The sequence below is a fragment of the Sodiomyces alkalinus genome, assembly GCF_003711515.1.
Source record: "Sodiomyces alkalinus F11 unplaced genomic scaffold SODALscaffold_9, whole genome shotgun sequence".
Classification (NCBI taxonomy): Eukaryota; Fungi; Ascomycota; class Sordariomycetes; order Glomerellales; family Plectosphaerellaceae; genus Sodiomyces; species Sodiomyces alkalinus.
In genome coordinates this window covers 1,823,045-1,845,124 of record NW_021167087.1, presented here as the reverse complement: position 1 = coordinate 1,845,124, position 22,080 = coordinate 1,823,045, and the positions used below count along the sequence as shown (strand labels likewise).

Below are 22,080 nucleotides of genomic sequence, written 5' to 3'. Positions count from 1 at the left end.
GAGAGGTCGTCCTTCAGATTCTCCGCCCGCCTCGTCTGTCACCCCAAAATTCACTTCTCCATACTATTCTTCTACGGGCTGTTTTCGAGCCTACAGGAATACATGTTTCGCCAAGCCATCTTCTGACTCAGGTATCAATGCTATCCTCACTCAATCCTGGGTCATCTATTTCCCCCCTGCTCTTCTCACGGCCGGCTTTTCTTTACTTTATTTCCTCCCTCGCCCTCGTATCGCCAGTTAGCGCTGAGGACCTGACACAGAACTCGGGTCTGCATCTTCCCCATCCAGGGCCTCGCCCGAACCGATTTTCTGGACATTCTCAACCTAGCTAGCGACTAGACACCATGGCGGCACAACAAGTCCTTTTCGGCGAGACGGTGGCTGGAATGAAGAAGGCGCTCAAGAGAACCGCCTACGGTATGGCCTCCCTCAAGAGTGGCCCGTCGTTTGGTCCTCACCCGCATGGCTAATGCAAGGGCGTTCCCAGAATCCGACTCCGACAACGAGATTCAGCATTATAGCAACCGCGGTCATAAGCTTAAAAAGAGAGCACTGTTCGCACACCAGGGACAGCTTGTCCCCCCTTCTGGTCCTGAAGCCTACAAAGAGGCATGTTCTGACCTCCTCGAGCTTGTGTCAAAAGTCAATCCAATTGGGACTGGGCGGCTGACCGATTCTGTAGGATGTCGAATACGCTGGTCAAATTCGCACCATCATCAACCGTAACCCGCCCCTCCTCGACGACGAAGGCTACGAAGTAGACAGCGATGACGACGAAGAACGCTTGCAGGAAGCCATGGCATCCGCAGCCGAGCTGAATCCTTATGCCAATATTCGGCTAGAGCGTACGTATTTCTGTTTTCACAACTGGGGGGAGGGCCGTGTACTAACGCATCCATAAGAGGTGCTTGCGCCTTTGACAGCGGCGACCGATCTCCCGACGCACCCTATCCTATCGAAACCCTTCACATCCAAAACTCTGAACGAACTTACCGACCAGAGCTGTAACGTCATGCGAAAAGAGAACAAAGCTCTCTGGCGAATTGAGCACCTGTTTACAAAACTGATTGGTGACCATACCTGGGTACCATGCGAAATGATGCTCGGACCCAACGACATCGAACTATACTCCGATGATTACGCCAGTCTTTCCCGGCTCAGAAACAGTACCGGTTCGCCAGCCACACTTTCTGGACCGGGGGTCAATGGACAGGTACGGCAGGCTGGCCCCCACAGCGCAACAACCCACGGTTCGCCGCCCACGCATGGATTGGCCACCGAAAAGGCCAGGATAGAGGATGCGGGCGACGGAGATATATACATGACGGACGCCATTATGAATGGCAGTACAGGTGCAGGTCCCGAAGCCCACGTCGGAGAAGACGGGGAACGCGACCCGGGGAAGATCAAGGCAGAGAAACGGCCAGCAAATGGGGCAGCAAATGAACCCGACACATCGCGCCATGGGCCGAATGGAGAAGTACCGTCGTCCGACGACACGAAACATCCCGGTGGAAACGAAAAACCGTCATCACACAGTGAGGCACCATCAAGACAACACGACCAAGGACCAGAACCAACGGCCCCCGGGGGCAACGGGGCCGCCATACAACAGGATAACGACGGGTCAACGTCGACGGTACCGCAGCCAGGCCAAGGGACGTCTGGGGTCAACGCCACCACCACCACCACCACCACCACGAACAATAACAACAGCGAGGCAATGTCGGTAGCAGCGGAGATGTTGGACGAACTGTTTGTCCACCCTCTATTCCGACCGCCGCCCAACGCGCAGGTGGATCGCGGAGGGCTCTCGGAAGCGGAGGCAGAGGACATGCGACGACTGGTGGCTCTCTACGTACAGAAGCAGGAGGAGATCTGCCGGGGTGCGCACAAACTCCACGAAGGCCTGCTGAAGGCAAATCGGCTGCGAAAGACCGTTCTCCAGTGGGCCAAGGCGGAGGCGCACTGCGGGCCCAACCGCGACATGTCAGATGGGGAGGATTGGTACGATAAGGAAGAGTGGGGACTGACGGAGGACCTCAAGAAGGGTCAGGACGAAGAGGAGGAAGACACCACGACGGCGCCGAAGAAAACGAGGAATCGAAGGCACGACAGATGAATTTTACGGGAATTTGGCGGGGGTGGCGGCGACCCGGGGAGGGAGGGAAAGCAAAGGATGTTTCCCGGTGACCTGCTCGGATTTCCGTCTCGTATTCTCCCCTTTCCACTTTTTCTTTTAAAAAAAAAACCCCCTTCCTCTCTCTTTACTCCTTGTTGGTTTGCTTCTACTTCCCCATTTACTCTTCCTGGTCTCCTTTCATTTTCGCTATCGGACAGCGTGGCGTTGGCATTGGATGGAAAGACGATACACCCTTAGAAAGGAACATGGCCATTCTATATTCGGTGCACAGAAATGCACTCGAAAAATCGAAACACAGAACAATACGCTCTACTAAATAGATGGGATCTTATCTAACTCGATTACCTTACGGATACGTAGCAAATGGCCTCTCTCTTGAACTAAGGTAGGTACCTTACAGTTCAAGGCATTGTTTGAATGGCTGGTACTGCCAAGGCTCGGAACGGAATATCAGGGAAGATTCCAGTGCGAAAGAAGTACGAAGTACTTCATACCTATGATGACGCTACCTATTGGTCACGAAGGGTAACGGAAATGTCCCCGCATGTCGACAGGGGACGTGGAAGGTCAGGATTTGAGACTTCTCGGTTTGGTTTTTCTCGGACCTTTCGCTTGGTTCTCTTATTTTACTCTTTTGGTGGTTTTCTTTTTCTTTTTCCTTTTGCTTTATATATATATATATATACCATTGCGGCAAACCTGTGTGCTGCAACTACTTGCAAATTGACGCATACAGCTCGAATCCATCTTCATTATCATCGCCCTCTCTCTCTCTCTCTCTCTCACACACACACACGCCCAGAAGCTAGGTACATGCACAATGGCTTCGCCCTTGACAATCTACAGCTTGGTTGATTTCAACCAGAAGAGCTTGCTCAGTGCGTGATCAGTCTTGATCTGCCCCATCTGCCCGGTGCTTCTCGCCCTCTTGTTGTGGGAGCTTAGGCACCTTCTGCGGACTTCTGGATACCTCAGATGACTTGAAACTGATCGTACTGCTGTCGTACAGTCTCGGCTCTATCCATTGCCTTCAACCCCCTCTTCTGGAAGTACGCTAGATAGCCCTCGCCGTGGTTAAACCCTCTCCAACATTACTGAAGTTGTGCATGATGAAAGCTAACAAATCGATAGTATTGTTGCGAGACAAGGTTGGTAATTAGGCCTCGACAGTTTATGCTTGGTCCCAGTTCATCCATCTATCTCCTCGTACTGGCCGAAGCTGACGAACTATTCTACTGTTCTCTTCCTTCCTTTCATAAAGAATACCACAATAAGGTCCTCACGAGGATCTTCGGCGGTCGCTCCCAAGCAGCGTGCTACGCCCTAGCCATAACCATCTTCTCCCTCGGCCTCTTCCGCGACTACCTATACGAGCGGGCCCTCCGCCACCAACCCTCCCACCCGCTCCTCGAGACCGATGCCGCCACCTATGCGGGCTACGCCCTCCTGGCGGCCGGTAACGTGCTGGTCATCAGCTCGACCTACCGCCTCGGCATCACCGGTACCTTCCTGGGTGACTACTTCGGCATCCTGATGGACAGCATCGTCACCGGCTTCCCCTTCAGCGTTACCGACGCTCCCATGTACCACGGCTCGACCATGAGCTTCCTCGGTACCGCCCTGGTCTACGGCAAACCCGCCGGCGTGTTGATTTCCATCTGGGTTCTGACCGTCTATACCATCGCCTTGACCTACGAGAACCCCTTTACCGCCGAGATCTATGCCAAGCGCGACCGCGAGAGGGCTGCTGGCAAGGAGTCCAAGAAGGCCCGGTAAATAAAACAAATAGAAACGGCAAGGGCGGGCTTAGGGTGGTATATGCGCTTCAACAGCTGGCATGTTGCCTGATACTACCCTCCTCCTTCTGCTCGGGGAGGAGTCGATAACCTGAGACAGGCAACCGCTATCTCGCGTTACATGAAAGGAAGAAGATGGAGACGGAAGAGGAGGAGATGGGGATAGAAGACGAATCGAAGACGGTCCTCGACTGCTCAGAGGTCCCGGCACGAGGCCGTTCAGTCTCCACTTGTTGGAGGCGGGGATTCGAGAAGAACCAAAGGTGCATCGCATCATACGCATCAAATCACGATCGAGGTCCGAAGTGGGTTAGATATCATTACGTCTACACATACATATATACGTTGGTCAGCCTTCAACAGATATGGCTGTGGCTCCAAGATGGACAAGACAAGTCGAAGGGGAAAGGAGAGTGGTGAAGCAAAGGGGATTACACAGCAAAGGAGTAATGGGGACTCTATGGTGAGGATTCGTGGAATATTGGTAGGAAACAGGGACATGCCCTTCAGGCTCTGTCTGCATGGCCGATATCTGTTTTCTTTTCTTCACTTCAGCCCTCTGAAATACACATCCTTACCCCGCCCCCTTCCCTCTTTTTTTCTGGTTTTCGTTCTGTTTAACCTTCGGGATTCCCCATGGTAACGCTGCACTGCTTCCGGCTGATACCTGCCTTAACTAACTGAGGCTCTTACTTCCACACGATAATTGGGGTAATTACCGCTGGCTAGACACATGTCTCCACAAGGCTCTGTCTCTGCCGTCAAACTATCCCAGGCATATACATCTTCAACTCCTAGGAATCAACAGACTCTATGATGCATACTCCAATACCCAACGGAGGCACAGTGACGGACAGCGTTGACCCTGGCCTTGGGTATCCCGACGAGGCTAGTCCCAAGCGTCCCAACCATGTTGATCCTGAGCTTCCCAACGGGGCTGGCCCTAAACTTGCCAACGGCACTGCTCCCGGAGATCACAAGGATGCTTGACCACCGCCTCTCAAGACCAAGAGGTCCTGATTCATTGGTGCCATCGAGCAACGCGTCGATTTTACACAGTTGGTTATTTACAGTATTGCCACGGCAGAGCCAGTAGCGCCGCCACAGTGTCTAGATACCCAGTTCTCGCCCCCGGTCCGGGTAAGGTAGCTCCCAGCCATCCGTTTGGAGTCATCATGGTTGCCTCCTGGAAATACACTGGACCACCGGTTCCGACAGCCTCGGATTCCGTGCCTGGATGAAGATGGCATGAAATAGATCCAAAGGAAATCCTCGCCTCAGTGGATAAGTGCATCACGGTAGCACTTGCGAAATTCATCGCGCAGGGAGTTCAGAAGAATGATATCAAGGCCATCGGCATTGCTAACCAACGGGAGACCACCATCGTGTGGGATGCCACGCCAGGCGAACCTCTCTACCAGGCTATCGTCTCGGATGACACGCGCACCAGCCACGAAGTTGCCAGTTGTAAGAAATTACTCATGGCCAACATCATCCCAGACCTCACCGACATGCCCATCAGCCACCCCTACTCTGCCATAAAGCTACTATGACTCATTCACAACATACGTCGGGTAAGGAAAGCGTGGGAAGGGGAGCCATCTCGCTTTCGGCACCGTCGACACCTGGCTTATCTACAACCTCAATGGTTGCGAGCTCGCCCCTGACGGGCCCATCTACGTCACCGACTAGACCAACGCCTCCCGCACCCTGCTGATGAACCTTCGCACCCTGGACTACGAGCCGGGTATCCTCCAGCTCTTCCACATCGACCCCGAGGACGACCTGCTTCCTGAAATTGTCGCCTCCTCCGACCCACGGGCGGATTCCGTCTTGCCAACTACGCGCTCGAGAGCACTGCTTCAGCCGTCACGTCTGCCGTGAGTCTTCTCGTCAAGGACCTGGGGTTCCCCAAAGATGGCCAGGAGATAGACGTGCTCGCCCCCTCAGTACGGGACTCGGGAAACGTCCCTTTTGTGACAGGCTTTGACGGCGTGTCCAGCCCGGACTGGACTTGCGGTGCCGCAGGTTCCATACGTAGGTGTCGTAACTTGCAATCTTCCCCCCATGCCCTGTGGTTGTCTGACTTTATATAAAAACACCCGGTCGGCCTTACCGTTGATACCAGCGTAGGCCAGCTCGCCCCCGCCGCCCTCGAGGGGGGAGTTTGCTGCCAGACCCGAGTCACCCTAGTCTGGATGCTTCAGAACCCGGGGCCAACCCGTCAAATTCTTGGCCGTGGACTGTGACATCGCCAGCTAGAACACCTGCATGCAGATGCAAGCCGACATGTTGGGATTCACGATCCACCGCCAGTCCGTTGGACATGCAGCGAGCCTCGGTGCCCTTCGCCGCCGGCATCGGCATCGGGGTCTGAGACATCGGCGAGCTTCTGGAAGGAATTAAGGACCCGGCGCGAGGTCTCCAAGGAACGAAGCCTTCCGCATGTCACGCGCTTGGTTTCAGAAGTACCGTGGCGAGGAGACGGAGAATGACCCCGCGCATCGCAAAATAAAAAAACGAAACTCAGACCAGACTGTCTTTAGGCTCAGGCAAACGGACTCGACCCATGCGAGGAGGAGGAAAAAAAGAAGATAAAAAGAAGAAGATAAAAAAAGGAGTCAAAGGAATGAAGGCGCATGCCGCCAATTTACCGAGACAACAAGATAGAATATTTGTAGACAAGCAAGACGGCAGAATATTGTCCCTTTCGGAGGCATTTGGTGTTGGCGGACAGAGCTGAGCATATGGACTTGGGCCGCACCTTGCGTCTCGAGAACTGCTGGAGCAAATCGGGGACTATGAAAAAGCACCTGGATAGAGCAGCTAATTGACAGCACACACCTACATGGATGGCTCTTGTTCTATGTCCCATGCTGTGCCGTGTTATGCTGGATAAATGGGCCTGGCCATGTCCAAATGCCAATCGAGGCAGGTAGAAGAACATATTCACCTGCGCCTCCTGAAGGCCGTTACTGCGCCATTTGATTCATTTTCACTTTTCTTGACGATCTGTCTGCGCCTCACCCCATCCTCTCCTCATTACCTAGCGAAGGAGACATATCTCCGATGAGCTAGTTGACAGCACCGGCGCGATGGTTCGCGTCCCAAAGCCGAGAGAAAAATCAAGAGACAGAAGCCTCGACAAACATGACAAGCCTGATATCAGTTCTTCTTGGGCGATGCCATCCCTCCATGCATCCAATCACGGCTGTGCCCTTTTCTTCCCGCCCAGACCAGATGCTCAAAGCCAAGTGCCTGCTTTCGTTGTATAAGACCAAACACGCAGTTTCGCAGAACAAGTGAGAAAGAAGGAGAACCAGGCTGGAAGACATTCATCAACATTCCCATCCGACGCCGTTTCTGCCAGCCAAAGCCCAAATATGGCTCAGGTCTTTTACTTTTTGAACACGCCCCTACCGTCCGTCTTCCTCCTTGATAACCATTTCCCGCTCATGCCAACTGGAGTGTGGGCCAGGTCAAGATCACTCAAGATGACTCTGAAAAGAGATTAAAGATAGAAGTGCCGAAGGAGAATGAAGCAGAAAGTGGTTGAGAAGGCAAGGGCCTGTGCGTGCCTTGAAAAGAAAAGAAGAATAAGAAAGGAAAAAGGGAAGAAAGGATAGCACAGGCCGGTACCCCCAGGCGAGGGCGCATACTGAACAGATGATCCTCGCTCACATAATAATGGCAGGAATATCGACGTTGGCCTTGATGCTCTTGTGTGGCAAGATGCTACCGCCATTGACGTAAATCTCGTCAGCAATGGTCACGTCGTCGCCAAGGACCGTCACGTTTTCTAGGCGAGCCCATTTGCCGACAGTGCTGTTCCATCCGACGATGGTACTCTTGACCCAGGCATGATCCTTGACCTTGGAACCAGACAGTAGGACACAGCGCTGCAGGCGAACTCCATCACCAACAACCACACCAGGACCAATGGTGACGTTGGGGCCGATGCGGCAGTTCTTGCCAATCTTGGCAGTGGGGTCGATGAGCACGTTGCCGCCGTAAACGTAGGGCTCGGACACAGGAGTCAGCTCCTTGGAGCCTTTCAGGGTCAACGAAGTGAGGTACAGGCAGGTTCCGGTCAGGAAGTCCTTCGGCTGGCCAACGTCCATCCAGAATCCCTCCAGATCGAAGCTGTGAAGCTGGCCGTCACGGACGATGGCGGGGAATGTTTCCTGCTCGATGGAGGTGGGCCGCAACTCAATACGCTTGAGGACAGAGGTATTGAGAATGTACATGCCAGCATTAATGCGGTTGCCGACAAACTCGACCGGCTTCTCGACGAAGCGGTCGATAAGGGAGGGGTGGTTGGGTTTGTGAACGACGACGCCATACTTGGAAGGCTCCTCCACCTTGGTGACAACAATGGTGCCCTCATTGCCGTGAGCCTTGTGAAACGCGGCCAGCTGCTGGAAAGGATAGTCACAGATGACGTCGGAGTTGAGAACGAAGAAGGGGCTATCGTCCTTGGCGAGGATCTTCTCAGCCAGTTTTAGGGGGCCTGCCGTATCAAGGGGCTCCGTCTCGACGGAAAAGGTGATGTTGATGCCGAATCGCTTCTCGTACTGTGGGAACAGAGCAAAATTAATATGCTGCGTCATGCAAGACGGGTGGGGGGACTAGGACCGTTCTTAAGGGTGCAATGAAAAGCTATATACCTCGGCGAGATGCTTCTCCATTATCTCCGGCCGGTAGTTGACGGCAAGAACGACATCAGTAACACCTGCAGCGGCAAGGGCCTCAATCTGGTGCAAGATCATGGGCTTGTTGGCAAACTCGACCAGAGGCTTCGGCAGAGTGAGGGTCTTGGGACATCATGGTCAGCGAATCCTAACAGTCCTAGCCACAGTATTCGGTGTTCTAAGGAAGCAACGCTCAAAGGCCCAGCCCAAGTCGTAATATGGCAGCCATGACCGGCAGAATGTGGGGGAGTGCATACGAGAGGCCGCAGCCGGGTACCGAAGCCGCCGACAAGAATGATTGCTGGAGACTAGTTGTTAGCGCACGAATCCATGGCACAGCCCGTTGAGTATAGAATCAGAGTCCTCACTTACCCTTCATAGCTGCAGAAGTGCGCACGAATGTGTCTGGTCGTGTAGTCAAAGAGTAAACCCGTGTTGCAAAGGCTTACCAGAACGCGCGCATAAGTGAGGGGAAAGAATGTTTGAGAGGATAGAGGCAGGGCATGCAAAGAAAGGAATTAACGGGTAGAAAGAACCAAAGATTATAGATTATTGGTGGTTAGAAGAGAAGAAGCTGGGACAAGATCAGCTAGGTGGGCAGGTGATGATCGAAACAACACGATAGCAACACCACCTCATTGTTCAGGAGCTCTGTCCAAGGACGTTTCGCTGTCACCCACTAAGGTTAAGGTCGGGACTGGCTTATAATAAAGGCCCACTACGAGCCGGAAGTGGGGTCCATGTGATGTACAAAGTATATGCTGATACCTCCCTTTGAAGTAAACTTTGTGTTGGTTATGCCTGCGGTAATTACGTGTCTGTCTCCCTGAACGTTAAGGAAGGTAAGGTAGGTACGGATACTCGATCCTAGGAATCAGCAAGGCATTTAGTATGCCCTGGGCCAGGTTGTTCCTTCTTTCTTTTTAGTCCGTGGTGGTTGTACTTCAAAATATCAGTCTACGACATACCAAGTTTCTCATGTCCAGACTCCCAGAGCGTGTTAGTGTATGGTACTCCGTACATACCATTACTATGAAAGTGGGGCCATTCCCTCAACTACCTATCAGGCAATTAGGCTCAACAATTTGAACTCCCCCTTTTCCAGCAAAATGGACGGCGCCGGAGTTTCTGGGATGCGAATATGTGCTCAATAAAAAGGGGGTTACGCATTCCTAAGCATATTTATTACCTACTCTCATCAGCCTCGTCTATCCACGCATTTACCGTTCCTGTTCCTCCTACCACCTTATTCATTTATATTGTCATCCCTGCACCGCTTCCTTTGCCAGTTGATGATAATTTATTAACCGAGGAACCCGGATCATGGGAGATACTACTTTCGTACTCAGGAGGTAAAAGTTCGTTGCCTCTCTAGCCAAGGTGTGGTGCCTCTCTAGACGGTCCCTTCAAGATCTGTCTCACCCGTACTTGGACCTGCCTTCCCACCTCTGGAGAATGGGCTTGCTGCTTTTTAAGTACCAGAGGAACCCAGATTTACTTCGAGACTTCGGCATCGCAGATTGGACCAGTCCATGAAGACCTCGTGCGGTTACCTTCTGTTCTCGCGGCTTGTTAGGGGGCGCAGTTCCTAGCTAATTTCAACTAGGGGCACCCTACTCCCTTACCATACGCCTTCCCCGCTACACGAAGCTACGGGCAACAAATGGATCGACAGTCCACAGATTCTTCAGAGGCATCGGGCAACATTCTGAATCCCGTTTAGCCTAGCCGTTGATGTTATACGGAGTAAAAGCAGTGAATCGAGGCTCATACAATTGCTTCGGCACCTACACGATGATTATTTCGAAGTCAAAACGGTACTCCGTAATTACCGGACTCGTGCACGACGCGGGGCAGTCATCTTGGCTCCCGCCAATCAGAGTTATGACATCGACTTCCAAGGCCCGTTCCTGCTGACGCGTCCAAGCGCCAGGGCGTTCTCCCGCTGAAAGTTCTCCGTAGAAACTGAACTTACCTTACAGGTAGCTTATTACCCAGTAATAGTGCGTATAACTACGTCCACGTTTCTCGTTTCCCGTCGGCCTGACTAGTTTACCTGTTCGTTATAAGAACTCGCCGTGGCGTCTGATCCGTCGAGATTTTTTTGGAGAGCTACAGAGTAGCAACGGAACCACGTTGACCAACTAACATCCCCAACAACGAATCTCTCGCATGAACTGTTGCCGACGACCTCATTGGCCAAATTGATATGCGCCGTGACATGAAAAATTGCAGACATTCCTCCTAGAATATCAGCATACAAATACAAAAGACATTATTCAATCCCATCAAACGGCCTACTTTAACAATATTGAACCTTGAAGCAACTTGGTTGGTTCTGGAACCTGCAAAAATTCAACACACCCTCTTTTTTCACCCTCCTTCCCTCCCCTTCCCCCTCCGCACCGTTCCTGATTCGATCCGCCCCTGGCTTTAACCTAGGGTCCTAATCTGTCACCTGCATCCGTCAGACAGGGGTAATGTGATGGCAGGGAGCGGATGTATGCGTGTGTGTCGGGTTCCTGGTTCATCGTCCAGTCCAAGTCCAGTCTTGTGCTACCTACCGAACGGAACGACATCAGAACAATTTTGATATGCAAAATTACCGGCCCACGGGACAGCAGTTAATTCGTATTGTGAAGTAATCCCAGCCGAACTCGTAAATGGTCATTATCATAAGAAGCTATCTTTGGAGTCGTTATCATCATCATAGAGTCGTCATGAGAATTGCAGCATAAAAGGGATGAAAAAAAAGTGAAGAAAAAAATGGAAAAAGGAGGCAAAAAAGAAACAGAAAACAAGAGCGCAAAAAGGACAGCAATCAAGACGGAAGTAGCAGTCTTTCCTCCTTCGCCCAAATCGACTCGAATGCATTCATCAATCTGACCGCCCAACCCCGTCACCCAACCATATTCCCGGTGCTTTTTTCTGTTCCAGAGAGGAGGCGGAGAGAAGGAGAAACGACGAAGCCTCGAGTCTTCGCGTGCGACCATCTCTCATGCAGTGACGCCTGGGCGTCACGTGGACCTCCATCGTCATTCCCTGACTCCTCATGCAGTATTTGCTTTTTCTTTTCCTTGCTGCCCTTTTTTTAAACTGTTCTCAGTCTCTCTCCCGAACTGGTATGATGAAACCCTTCCTTCACTTTTGAAAACCCGCCAGATTGGAATGAGAAGGGAATAGAATCAGGCGAGGGAAGAGACCTTATCCCCACCGATTCCTTCTCCAGCCGGGGGGACAGAACAAAATTCGAATCTAGCCGCCCAAGATACCCCCCTGAACTCGTAAGCGCCGCTGTGTCCCTCTTCCTTTGTTTTCGGTGCTCGATGGTCCCGCAATCCGATTCCCAGACGACCAAGATCAGAGTCTGGTACTTTTCGGATGCGGACTGCCTCGTCCTGGGGATAGAGGACGAGCATGATGAGCACGAATTTGTCGAGTCGGTGCTGTCAATCCCAACTCGGGGAATCGAGACCCGGCGTCCATCAAGGAACAACGACGCACTAGAGATCCGCGAAGAAATATAACAAACCAAAAAAAAAAAGACAAAGAGCCAACCCAATCATGAGAAACGTAAAGCAAGCAAAAAATTTCCCCCCGAGTCATGGACGAGGGGTCCAGAAATCCAGGCTGGGAATCATCTCTAATGTCGTCAAGTCGTCATAAGTCGTGGCGGTTAAACGTTAGAACGCGTAAGAATCGCTGCCTCGCCGTTACCGGGTCGTGTGCCTATATCCTTCTCTCTCCTCCACTGTCATTGGTCTTCGCTGCAAGGTCGTACGTAAGTGCATTTTTGGCGTCTCGTCGTATTTGTCGTCAATATTCGTGGGTATATCCTCCGCAAATGTGCCGTGAAGCATTGTGCCCACTTCTAGAGCAGTGCCTTCACCGTTATCTCTCGCCCGCCCAGCGCCATCTGCCAAGGGGGTGGCAGTACTCTTCCCGGGGTCGTCCACGATTGATTCTGCGGGCTTCGCAACAAGTGACCAGGCATGCACTTGTCTGTCGTTCACTCGAAAGACGCGGTAGAGCTGCTGCTCGAGTGGTTTCCAGGTCGGTGGGCGTCCCGATGGCCAGAAGATGCGTGGAGGGTTTTCGTGGTGCGGCGAGTATTCTCTGCCGGGAGGCCCTGGACAATGCCATTGCGAGCGAGCATGCCCCCATTGACCGAAAAGTTCCGGCACACCATGAACGCCCTCATGGCGGCGTTCTCCTGGGCCAGGGCATCCGATTCGTAGGCAAGATCCGTTTGATATTCGCGGCCATTGACCAGAACCAGGCAGGTGAACCCGCTCGAGTCACGGTAGCACTCGTACGTGGGATCCTGCCACCCGCGTCGTCGGCAGAGACCTATGATGGGCGATCCATTAGCCCCTTTCGTTGTTCCCGGATGTGTCCATCAACCGTTTCAAAGCTATAATCGTTTGTCACCACAACATTGAACCAGCATAGCTGCCAGCGGAGTGTGGCATCACCGTGCGGCAAGACGTCCCAAAGTCTCGAACATCGACACCTAGAAACCCTGCATCCCAGCCCAACGTCCCCGTGCTCGACCGTCCCACCGGGTCCCGCAGGCACATCGAGAGACTTCCGATATAGGGCGGGCGGGGAAATGCGCCTAGCTGCAGGTACAGCCGCGGTACGCGGCGAGGAGAGAAGAGGGCGAGGGAGAGGGAGAGGGCCGAAATGAGTGCATCACGATATTTCTCCTCCAGCCGCCACAATACAGGGGTTCGGATAGCCCCTTTCTCACCATCAAACTCCATGGGTGTTTTGCAATCCGCCCCACCTACGAGAGCATGTTGCCAGGCTGTTGTCATAAGATGGAGGGGGGGATTGGGCTGAAATGCGACATTCTTTGAAATCCAGTGGGTGACTTACTTTCAAGGTACTGCATATAGAAGCCGCCCATGTTGATAATTAAGCCCAATGGGTCGAAAGAATGAGGTGGCCACGTTGATGATGGGGGATACGTGGGCGGGGACGAGAAGCAATCCACCGAGGAATTTGAATTGAGCAAAAAAAAAACCCCCCCCGAAAAAAAAAGAGAAAGCAAAAGAAGGACAAGGACTGCCGTGAAAGAAGGACACAGTACCGAGACCCCGACGCCCTTGGATGCAGCCAAACCCAAGTCTAACAGGGAAGAGTAAAGGAGGCACACCAAGTCTAGTGAACGTACAGCAGCAATGGGATGGTGAAATGTTGATGAAGAAAAAATGAAAGCGTGATCGGGTGTTCTGTTCACCGAGGAAAGAAAAATCCCAAGGAGTAAGATAAAATTTTGGGGTTGTCTGGGTGTGTGTGCGTCCTGCCAGTGTGGGTGGTAAGAGATAACAGGTAGTCGTGAGGTGGCGGCGAAAGACAAGGTCGATGGTGGTGGTAGCAATGGTCAAGCTACGTATCCCCGGGGAACGTCTTTGAAATGCGGGAAATCCGGGCTATGGACAGCGAGGCATGTGTGCTTTATTGCAGGGCAAGAGGGAAGTGTTACGAGTGCGGGGCCGAGGGGGATATGAGAGGGGGGCTTTTCTGAAAAGTTAAGGGCACGAGGGGGACGGATGAATGAGCTTGAGACGCTTGAGACGCAAGAGGAAATAAAGGGAACCGTCAGTGGGCGAGTTTGGCATTGGGGGTTTTCTGGGAATGGAGGATGCAAGCGGCGATGCGGCTCTCGAAGGTGTGACCCATGCTGATGTGTTGGCTTCCTCGTCACCAGTTGATGGAAGCACTGGCGACTAGGTAACTCCACAGCAGCACATGGGAAGAAGCGGAAAGGTTTTCTGGTTTGGGGTGGGGGGAGAGAGAGGGGGCGTGTCTGTACCATCCACGACCCAAGTGATGATGATTTTTGACAACTTTCGCCGGAGGGAAACCACCCGCTACGATGCAAGGCGGCTGGTGGTTGACCTCGACCGGTAGTGACAGGAAACTCCTCCCTTTTCCTTTACATATATATATATATAAAAGAGAGTTTTGAGTTTTCTGGGTTTGCTTTTCACCTTTTGCATTGCCGAAGATGGGTGTCCTCGTAGATTTCCTTGTAGTTTTATTTGGGTTGGTCTATTAAAAAAAGGAAAGAAACAAGTACTTGGGCTTGGAGTTCATCGTCCTCGGCTACAAAGCATAATTGGCTTCCTGAAGTTGGCTGGATTGGTTGGCTTGGCACCATAAGGTAGGTACATAACGGGTCTACAGTCTAATGATTACTTCGTACTTTCCCATACAAACAAACGTGTTGACCCCTTTGCCAGTTCTCGTCTGTTGTGTAGTGCTAGACGACGCACATTACCAAGTGGCGAAAAGATGGAACCCAAAATTCCCACTCAGTTGGGAGGCCAGCCAATCTCGCATGTCTGCAAGGTCAGCGTCTCGCGAAGGACGGCATTGTATTCGGGGGGCTGTCTAACCTCATCAGTTACCCATCACCCTCCAGCGACCTGTGGCCGGCTCGTCCAGGACCTGCCAGGGGAAGAACCGTTCACACGGCAACTGTGTATAAGCGAGCGTGACGCCAGGAGCAATTACACGAGAAACACGAGAACAAAGGGGATTTGCTAACCAACCCCTTCCCCACCCCCCCCCCCCCCCCCCCCCCCCCCCCCCCCCCCCCTTCTCTTCCTCGTGATATTCTTCTATCTTCCTTTAGCGGCGACTAGTGCAGCAAGAAAGCGATACAAGGCCGAAGGGAAAGCCTATTGTTGGGTGCTAGCTTGGAGACGGTCTCGAAGTCAAGCCGGTAATAAAAACAACGAAACCGCCGCCTGCATGACCACCTTGTTATGGTGCCGCCGAGGTCATACTCCGGATAGATTTGGAGAAATCGTGTGGTCATGAGAGCGCAGGTCGAAATCAGAAGAACGGTACGACGGTGAGACTTGGTTCCCAGGTCGCGTTTCTGCGGCCACCTTTAGCGGCCCAAGGACAGGCAAAAAAAAAAAAAAGGGACACCTCTGTAAACTCCACGGCAGGACTTCCTCATTGGAAGAAGCTCTTTTTCGACACGGCTCTATTTGGCAACGAGCGCCCTGGGCGCTTTCTAGAAAAAAAAAATTGGGCGATACGCACACATGTGTGTCTTGGCCGCATTCTGCACCCTTTCCCCCCCCACCCCGGCCGGCCCATCAGGAAAACGACGACCCGGCATAGTCGAGTTCATATTACGGAGTATGTACTGCGAGACTGGCGCTTGTCGGCTCCAATCAGCCGAGCCACCCCCGGACTCGGGCAGGACGGTCGGAGAAGGTACAAGACATGCCCCAAGGGGTCATAAACCTTGGCCTGGGCCCACAGGAGAGCAAAGACGGTCGGTGAAGCGCGAATACATCATATCCGTATTACTCCATTGAAGGGAGAGGGCATGCGTGAAGAGCTGGGCCGGATAGGGCGGCCAGATGTATCTTTGCATCGTATTCCCCCCCCCCCTTTTTTTCCCCCTTTTCTCGTTTTATGTTTTATGTTTTTATTTTTTGCTGCTTTGTTTTTAGGGAGGGTGGGGGGACAAAAATGTGGGGGGATATATGTACCCTCATGCGAGAGAGCCGACGGAGAGGGGCACTTCGGAAAACAAAGCTGGCGATCTGCAGAGAGGGCGACAAGGGTTCTCAACAGACAGAGTAAACAGGAGCAAAAAGAGGAAGTTTTTACTCGCTGAACATTCATGGCCAAGGCCAGGGTGCGGTGGTGCGAGAAAGCCTCGGCGAAGGCTTCGCACTCATGCAATGATGAGTTGGCAATGCTTACTAGATATTAAGGCCCGGACTCGACCATAAATGGCCAAGCGCGTGAAGAGGCGGGGGAAGTACGTACCGTACTCCGGACCTCGTACACTTCGAACATCTACGGATGCCAATTCCCCTAATTACTCGTACGTGCCTTAAAATCATGAGGCACATACGGAGTAGGACAGTCGAAGCAACTACTCGGCAAGACATATAGTGTGCATGGCTGTCATGACATCTGGCAGGAGGAGAGAATACACAGAGGAGGCTTGTATCCACATATGTCTATGTAAGCATGTTCAAGCGTCTGAACCGGGCTACTGGTCAGCATTTCCGCATTCTTCGGAGTACCGAGCAGAGGGGTTCGTTACAAATCTCGGTGAAATCGAGCGATATGACTCGTCCATCTTATTGTTGCCGTACGAAGTACATTGTAGTTCCTGCTCGCGTGGCCGACCTTCTTTGTTTTAGTGTGTCCAACATCCAACCACCCCGCTGGTACCTATAGGTAGGTAGGTACATCGTAACGAGACTGGTACTTGTCTAGATTGGCCCTGGGCTTGTGCGGAGTGCTTCACAGGAAATTAACTTGTAGATTGCGTGCAGCTGTGACACTGCATGGAGGAGTTGGAGGAGGGGTTCGAATAAAGAGGGGAAGCATAAGGTAGATTGTACTCCGTACCGACGACCCACTAACCCTAACAGAGGATCGGAATTCGGATACAGAGCCGTGATTCGACAATGGGCACGTTCACGTTTCTCCAAGAGACAAGTCCACGATACGCGTGTGCGGGTATGAAAACATAGGTATTAATGGCGATCTCAGTTCGGCGATGGATGGCCGGGCTGGGGAGGAGAATTCCTCGGGATATTACGATTACATACATACGCTTCTGCCGCATTCTTTAAACTCACCGATCTCACCTGGGACCCAGCGGGATGCCATCCACTTGGAATTTTAGAGACGTGACCCGACGACCACTTGAGAGATGCCCCGGACGGCGAGGGACTGGAACTGTGTGACGTTCAATCCCGAAAACGAAAGTGGCAGAGACGGCTGGGTTTCTTAAAGATTAACGGTGCTGTGAAGACCATAGCAAGGCCGCCGAGAAGAAAGGGGGGGGGGGGGGGGTGGTTGGACATAGGAGCACGGCAGTCGGACAGGACTTCCCATCACACGGAAGTAAACGCTTGTCAATATACCCTAAGACCGAAGAATTCACTGCTCCCTAGCTGACGTCGAGAAGTGTAGATAGCTAAGGTACAGTACGCCCGTCGAAATCTCCGTGTTTGTTATGAATTGGTTTCTTTCCCCCCGCCCGGCTTCATAAGTACTGGGTCCAAACGGGAGAGACCACATCCGAATTCATCAACTCTCATGTACATGTCTACTTGACATCGTCCACCATCTCGGGACGTGGTGTTCCAGTCGGAAAGCTCTGGATCTGGATACAAAAAAGACCGTCTCGTCTTTCTGCTGAAGATGGTGGGCTCATCCAGCTCAGGCCTTTGTCGATATGCCATTATCATCGACATATCCGCAGCGCCGCTTTGTCAGGCCGCGGACGATCGAAGATGGAGAGCAAACAGAAGACGAAAGTACGACATCGATATTGGTACAAGCTTTTGAACTTCCCTTCCCGGTGCTCCATGCGTGGCCAGCGCATACCTCCCCTACCTCGCCACGAACAGGGGTACAAGATAGGATCCCGGCGCAGCCGCTCTTTCTCTCCAATATGGATCACCTCAACGGACTCGGTATAAGACACGCGAAGTCAATCGTCCCATGGCCCCCTCCTCCCAATTCAAAAAGCCAGACTTTGCAATCCCCTGCAAATCGGTCCCTCCTTAACCGGAGCCGTTCATACAGATAATGGCTTGTTGTTGGATGGTAATATGGGGCCCCGCAATAGGGACAGGGAGAAATATCAAGCGGGCACACCTCCGTCCTCGAGTATGCGTACGCACGGGTCGTGGATTATCCATTTCGTGCGCCTATAAGGCGACCGATGCGGCCAGTTCTGCAGACCCCCTCCTACCCTCTACTCAGTATCTCGCACGATTCCCTATCTTAACTCAAGTACGTGGTGTGTGCCAAGGTAGGCATGTGGATAAGCACACGGAAAGTCGAGTGGCAATATGTACTTGAGGAGGTTGGCACTGGTTCCTCCTCCCTTCCAAGCACCCGGCGTTCGCAGGTGGCGCCCTTCCGTGTTCCATTCCGTATTCCCGAACATGAAACTGACCGGAGCAGCGCCGTGTGCGCGAATTACTCCTCCAATATAGACGAAGGGGAACGTACAACGTGTGAGGCAAGCTGGCCGACCCTCTGAGGATGCACTCTAGTTGCATGCAGCTCGCAACGCCAATACACCTACAGACACTGCACATCACCAACACGCCAATGCTGCTCCCCAACCGTGAGCGCCCAAACCCCAGAACTTGGGGAGCCATTTGGCCCGGAACTTTCAGATGCCAATGTTCGTTTTTGGACGCATGATCGGGGGCTTTGGCGAAAGGGTTGAGCTTCGGTGGTGAGACATAATTCCCGAAAGGTCGGAAGGACACACAAATAGGACAAGGTCTACGGTCAGAACGCGTATAACCCGTTGTCAAGAAGGGAAACCGACAGTGGCGAGTAGAAGGAATAAACCTGCAGCGAGGGTAGAAAATCAAATGGTCTGTCCCGGGGGAGCACCGGTGCCAGTGCGGCAGGTTTAGCCAATGTGTAAACTGAACATATGCTGGAGCCACCGTCAAATCCACCTAACGGGAAGTCTCTCCTGACGGGACACAGCATGAGCGAGACAGGCACTCATTTGCAGGAAGACGGCAAACCGATGTGCCAGTTCAGGTTCCCTTCCTCGCCCCCGCCTGCTACCCCTATTTCTGGCCATCAGCTTGCTCGGCGTTGAGGACATTTCAGGGAGCTGGACGACGTATCCCCCGGCGATTTCTATGAGCAGCCACCATGCACAAGAGAGACATGGTTTCGCCTACGACGAGGTCAACGGAACAACCCATGCATATGTTTGGGCCGGATCGTCGCTCTTTACATGATATATGATTGGGGTTTGCTCGCGAGCTGCAGGTATCATGCTAGGGGCCATGCATCCATAGCAATCCATACTGTTGCCTTCGCCACAGCCAAGAAAACGGGTAGGTAATGTTATAAAATGCGTTGTCCGGGTGCCACCATCAGTACAGTACGTCTATATCATCCTGAAGCCAGTGGAAGGAAGCAACTCATGCTGTTCGAAGCTCGTGAATAAATTGATGCGACGGCTTTGCGTAGGAAGTGCGGAGGTGAATGTCTGACTGAATCAGGGAACGGCCGTAAGGAGAAGCTGCGGACAAGAGCAAAACATATTGTGTCAGTCACCCGGGAAACCCCGCAGAAACAAGGCATGGCTGCATGAATCCATAGGAGAGACTAACCGACAAGAACTCCTCATAGGATATCCCGCCTAGAACCCAGCCTTGGATGCAAAATATCCCTGCATATCGTAGAACTTCTGATCGGGAATAGTATAAGTCGGGTGAATAGCCTCGACTCGGTCCTGTTGGTCATATATTTGGGAGTCGTCGACACGGGGCGTCACTTTCCACGTTGGCTCTGCGAGCAGCATCTCGTCTTCGTTGAAGTATGTTAGACCCCACTTATACTGCGCCGTGCTCAGGCCACTGAGGACGTAGCAAGAGTGGTACGCATCGGACGAGCTGCCCCAAGGTCAGTCCATGGTAAAATGCCAGAAACGGGAATCCTCATCTCGCAACCAACCTGCTGGGCTTGTCCCTGAGACCACCCCTCTTCGATTCATCCTGGGCGCAGCACAAGATATATCGGATCAGGCCCTCCCGGCTGTACCAGTCAACCAAATCAGTGCTTGGCTGTGGCTTGCTTTCGGGGTCATCCAGATCACTGGCGCCGTTAAGGGCGGCATCGATCAACGGCCAACATCCGCCGAGCCAGTGGCTATAACAACCATCGACTAGCTTGTTCGTGCGACCAGAAAACCCACCCTCCGGTGCGTATTGACGTGACGAGAGCCAGGAGATAAGGCGAGGGAGGTCCAGATATCTGCCGTGAACCCAGCGTTGTCAGCTCGTGTGGCCTTCGTATCAATAACTCACCGGGGAAGTCGGGCAGAGCATGGGCCTACTTGGGAATGATCCGATGGGGAGCATCAAGAATGGCAAGACAAGCTAGGGCACAGAAAGCGTATGCTCCGTGGGCTTCAGCATCCGGCCGGCCGGAGATACCCCCCTCGAATGTTTGGCCTTTATGGTGAGCACATGAGCGCAAAGATAACTGGGCTGAAGTGTGAGACTTACAGCGGCGTATATATTCGGCCAAGCCAGTGAAGAGGGTCGTGTTGCCGTCGGGTGAGTAGGCCGGCGAGTCTGGCGATAGCTCACGGGGCATATTCAACAAGCCGACGATAACAGCAGTGCAATATGCTCCCCTAGACTTGAATTAGCAAAGTCTAGACAACCATGCGGGTGGGAGAAAAAAAGGGCTGGGATAAACACGGGCTGTTGCTTCGCGGGCCACCACGATTACACATGCTGTGACTGACCTTATATCTACCTCACCGCCGTAGACCATCTGCACCCCGCCATCGGGCTCCTTGAGGGAACATAGCCATCGCCACAAAGTCTTGCGATCGATGACCTCGTACGCCTCCTCGCCCCCTACAAGGGCAAGAGCGAGCACGACGGCGAACGTGGTGGCTAGGTGGGACATCTGGCCGTGGCCGCCACCGAAGCCTCCGGTCGGGTTCTGCATGGACTTTGCCGTCGCGATGACCTGTTGCCGGTACGACGTCGTGTCTTCCCCTAGCAAGGCTAGCCCATTAAGACACCAGAAGAGAAACCACGGACGACTCGCGTCTGCAACAAGGAAAGGCGCGGGAAGCGTTCCCAGTTGTTTCTTGAGAAACTTTATGTGAGCCTCACGACGCAGACGCGGCACGCCACGATGGTTATAGTCAAGTTCCATTGAGTTTGCTGCCAAATGTTCAACACATTCGTTCATAGTCTGAGTCTGAACAGTCAAGGTGTCTGTCGAATATTCCTCGTGGATTGGAGGCGGTTCGGTAAAGAGTTTGGGAACAGCCGGGGAGGCATGGCGGGGACCGTCGTCTTCGGGAACATCCACGAAACCGTCATCCTCGTCACGGTTTTCGACCGGCCGGGTACTAGTATTCTGGGAGGTAGAGGAAGCCATTGACGCTGGTTTGGGCCGGAAGGATATTTTTACACGACGTTTTAGAGGTCGGATGCGACGAGCATCCATGTCATGGAGCGGCTAAGAAGCTCTTTTGTAAGGCAGACGACGCCTGCAGCGTCCATATTCCGGCCTAAAGGTTCCAGATTTGGTTGGTGTTAGCCAGAGGCGTCGTTGTTAAGCATTGTTCTTGGCTGCACAGTGTTTTGGTCATAACTCCTTCGAGGCTGCAAGAACGAGTCGCTACGATGTAAAAGGACTGGAGGTGATGTGGGTGTGTGGAGGGGCTAAAACTAGGTGGGGTCCTTGCATAGACAATGGCAAGAGCTCTGCGGTTGGTCTTGTCTTCATCTTATCAGCGACTGGTATCAGATGTTCGAGATTGGTTGGGAAAAAGGTAAAAGCGGATATGTTTAGGTAATACCTGCCCTTTTGAGCTGCCTTTGACATCCATAGAGCTAGTTAACAATGAGTTCTCAACTCCTCCCTTTGGGCATTTCTC

General features: G+C 52.7%; 9 protein-coding genes across 9 annotated transcripts; 4 read left to right on the top strand and 5 right to left on the bottom strand.

Moving 5' to 3' along the window:
• The first annotated feature begins 30 nt into the window (after nt 1-30).
• On the top strand, nt 31-2,589 carry SODALDRAFT_335732 (hypothetical protein). Its single transcript, XM_028612532.1, has 4 exons — nt 31-417; nt 488-609; nt 683-845; nt 903-2,589. The coding sequence occupies exons 1-4, from the start codon at nt 345-347 to the stop codon at nt 2,120-2,122; spliced, it is 1,578 nt and encodes a 525-aa protein (XP_028464437.1). The 5' UTR covers nt 31-344; the 3' UTR covers nt 2,123-2,589.
• A 374-nt stretch (nt 2,590-2,963) lies between these two features.
• Nucleotides 2,964-3,919, top strand: SODALDRAFT_282500 (phospholipid methyltransferase; the record flags this gene model as incomplete). The annotated part of the gene is made up of 4 exons (XM_028608341.1): nt 2,964-3,021; nt 3,153-3,192; nt 3,275-3,291; nt 3,405-3,919. 4 exons carry the CDS (start codon nt 2,964-2,966, stop codon nt 3,917-3,919), a joined length of 630 nt encoding a protein of 209 aa, XP_028464436.1.
• Nucleotides 3,920-4,487: 568 nt separating this feature from the next.
• Nucleotides 4,488-5,823, top strand: SODALDRAFT_402643 (hypothetical protein; the record flags this gene model as incomplete). Its single annotated transcript, XM_028615338.1, has 4 exons — nt 4,488-4,997; nt 5,054-5,079; nt 5,205-5,396; nt 5,632-5,823. Exons 1-4 carry the CDS (start codon nt 4,850-4,852, stop codon nt 5,821-5,823), a joined length of 558 nt encoding a protein of 185 aa, XP_028464435.1. The 5' UTR covers nt 4,488-4,849.
• Nucleotides 5,824-7,616: 1,793 nt separating this feature from the next.
• SODALDRAFT_341446 (mannose-1-phosphate guanyltransferase) lies at nt 7,617-9,009 on the bottom strand (the record flags this gene model as incomplete). Its single annotated transcript, XM_028613037.1, has 4 exons — nt 7,617-8,513; nt 8,607-8,753; nt 8,888-8,931; nt 9,003-9,009. The coding sequence occupies 4 exons, from the start codon at nt 9,007-9,009 to the stop codon at nt 7,617-7,619; spliced, it is 1,095 nt and encodes a 364-aa protein (XP_028464434.1).
• Nucleotides 9,010-11,507: 2,498 nt separating this feature from the next.
• On the bottom strand, nt 11,508-12,490 carry SODALDRAFT_362448 (hypothetical protein; the record flags this gene model as incomplete). Its single annotated transcript, XM_028614464.1, has 5 exons — nt 11,508-11,679; nt 11,765-12,028; nt 12,091-12,133; nt 12,241-12,273; nt 12,412-12,490. 5 exons carry the CDS (start codon nt 12,488-12,490, stop codon nt 11,508-11,510), a joined length of 591 nt encoding a protein of 196 aa, XP_028464433.1.
• A 149-nt stretch (nt 12,491-12,639) lies between these two features.
• Nucleotides 12,640-13,542, bottom strand: SODALDRAFT_325930 (hypothetical protein; the record flags this gene model as incomplete). Its single annotated transcript, XM_028610035.1, has 3 exons — nt 12,640-12,980; nt 13,075-13,419; nt 13,512-13,542. 3 exons carry the CDS (start codon nt 13,540-13,542, stop codon nt 12,640-12,642), a joined length of 717 nt encoding a protein of 238 aa, XP_028464432.1.
• A 695-nt stretch (nt 13,543-14,237) lies between these two features.
• SODALDRAFT_362446 (hypothetical protein) lies at nt 14,238-17,294 on the bottom strand (the record flags this gene model as incomplete). Its single annotated transcript, XM_028614463.1, has 17 exons — nt 14,238-14,319; nt 14,344-14,537; nt 14,719-14,775; nt 14,859-14,883; nt 14,915-14,974; nt 15,057-15,119; nt 15,404-15,535; nt 15,633-15,666; nt 15,803-15,908; nt 16,154-16,207; nt 16,284-16,340; nt 16,437-16,466; nt 16,607-16,633; nt 16,779-16,808; nt 16,869-16,920; nt 17,104-17,194; nt 17,264-17,294. The coding sequence occupies 17 exons, from the start codon at nt 17,292-17,294 to the stop codon at nt 14,238-14,240; spliced, it is 1,125 nt and encodes a 374-aa protein (XP_028464431.1).
• Nucleotides 17,128-19,847, top strand: SODALDRAFT_380927 (hypothetical protein). The gene is made up of 9 exons (XM_028615141.1): nt 17,128-17,392; nt 17,700-18,106; nt 18,262-18,337; nt 18,452-18,608; nt 18,705-18,828; nt 18,925-18,979; nt 19,152-19,378; nt 19,556-19,601; nt 19,676-19,847. Exons 1-9 carry the CDS (start codon nt 17,338-17,340, stop codon nt 19,765-19,767), a joined length of 1,239 nt encoding a protein of 412 aa, XP_028464430.1. The 5' UTR covers nt 17,128-17,337; the 3' UTR covers nt 19,768-19,847.
• SODALDRAFT_341445 (prenyltransferase and squalene oxidase) lies at nt 19,816-21,578 on the bottom strand (the record flags this gene model as incomplete). The annotated part of the gene is made up of 5 exons (XM_028613036.1): nt 19,816-20,068; nt 20,130-20,429; nt 20,512-20,629; nt 20,684-20,814; nt 20,929-21,578. The coding sequence occupies 5 exons, from the start codon at nt 21,576-21,578 to the stop codon at nt 19,816-19,818; spliced, it is 1,452 nt and encodes a 483-aa protein (XP_028464429.1).
• Between the last annotated feature and the right edge of the window lie 502 nt (nt 21,579-22,080).

Coding starts and splice junctions, on each gene's coding strand:
- SODALDRAFT_335732 (XM_028612532.1), top strand. CDS start 345: ATGGCGGCACAACAAGTCCTTTTCGGCGAGACGGTGGCTGGAATGAAG. Junction 418..487: donor GCTCAAGAGAACCGCCTACG/GTATGGCCTCCC, acceptor GGGCGTTCCCAG/AATCCGACTCCGACAACGAG. Junction 610..682: donor GTCCTGAAGCCTACAAAGAG/GCATGTTCTGAC, acceptor CCGATTCTGTAG/GATGTCGAATACGCTGGTCA.
- SODALDRAFT_380927 (XM_028615141.1), top strand. CDS start 17,338: ATGCCCCGGACGGCGAGGGACTGGAACTGTGTGACGTTCAATCCCGAA. Junction 19,379..19,555: donor ACGGAACAACCCATGCATAT/GTTTGGGCCGGA, acceptor CCATCAGTACAG/TACGTCTATATCATCCTGAA. Junction 19,602..19,675: donor GGAAGGAAGCAACTCATGCT/GTTCGAAGCTCG, acceptor TGACTGAATCAG/GGAACGGCCGTAAGGAGAAG.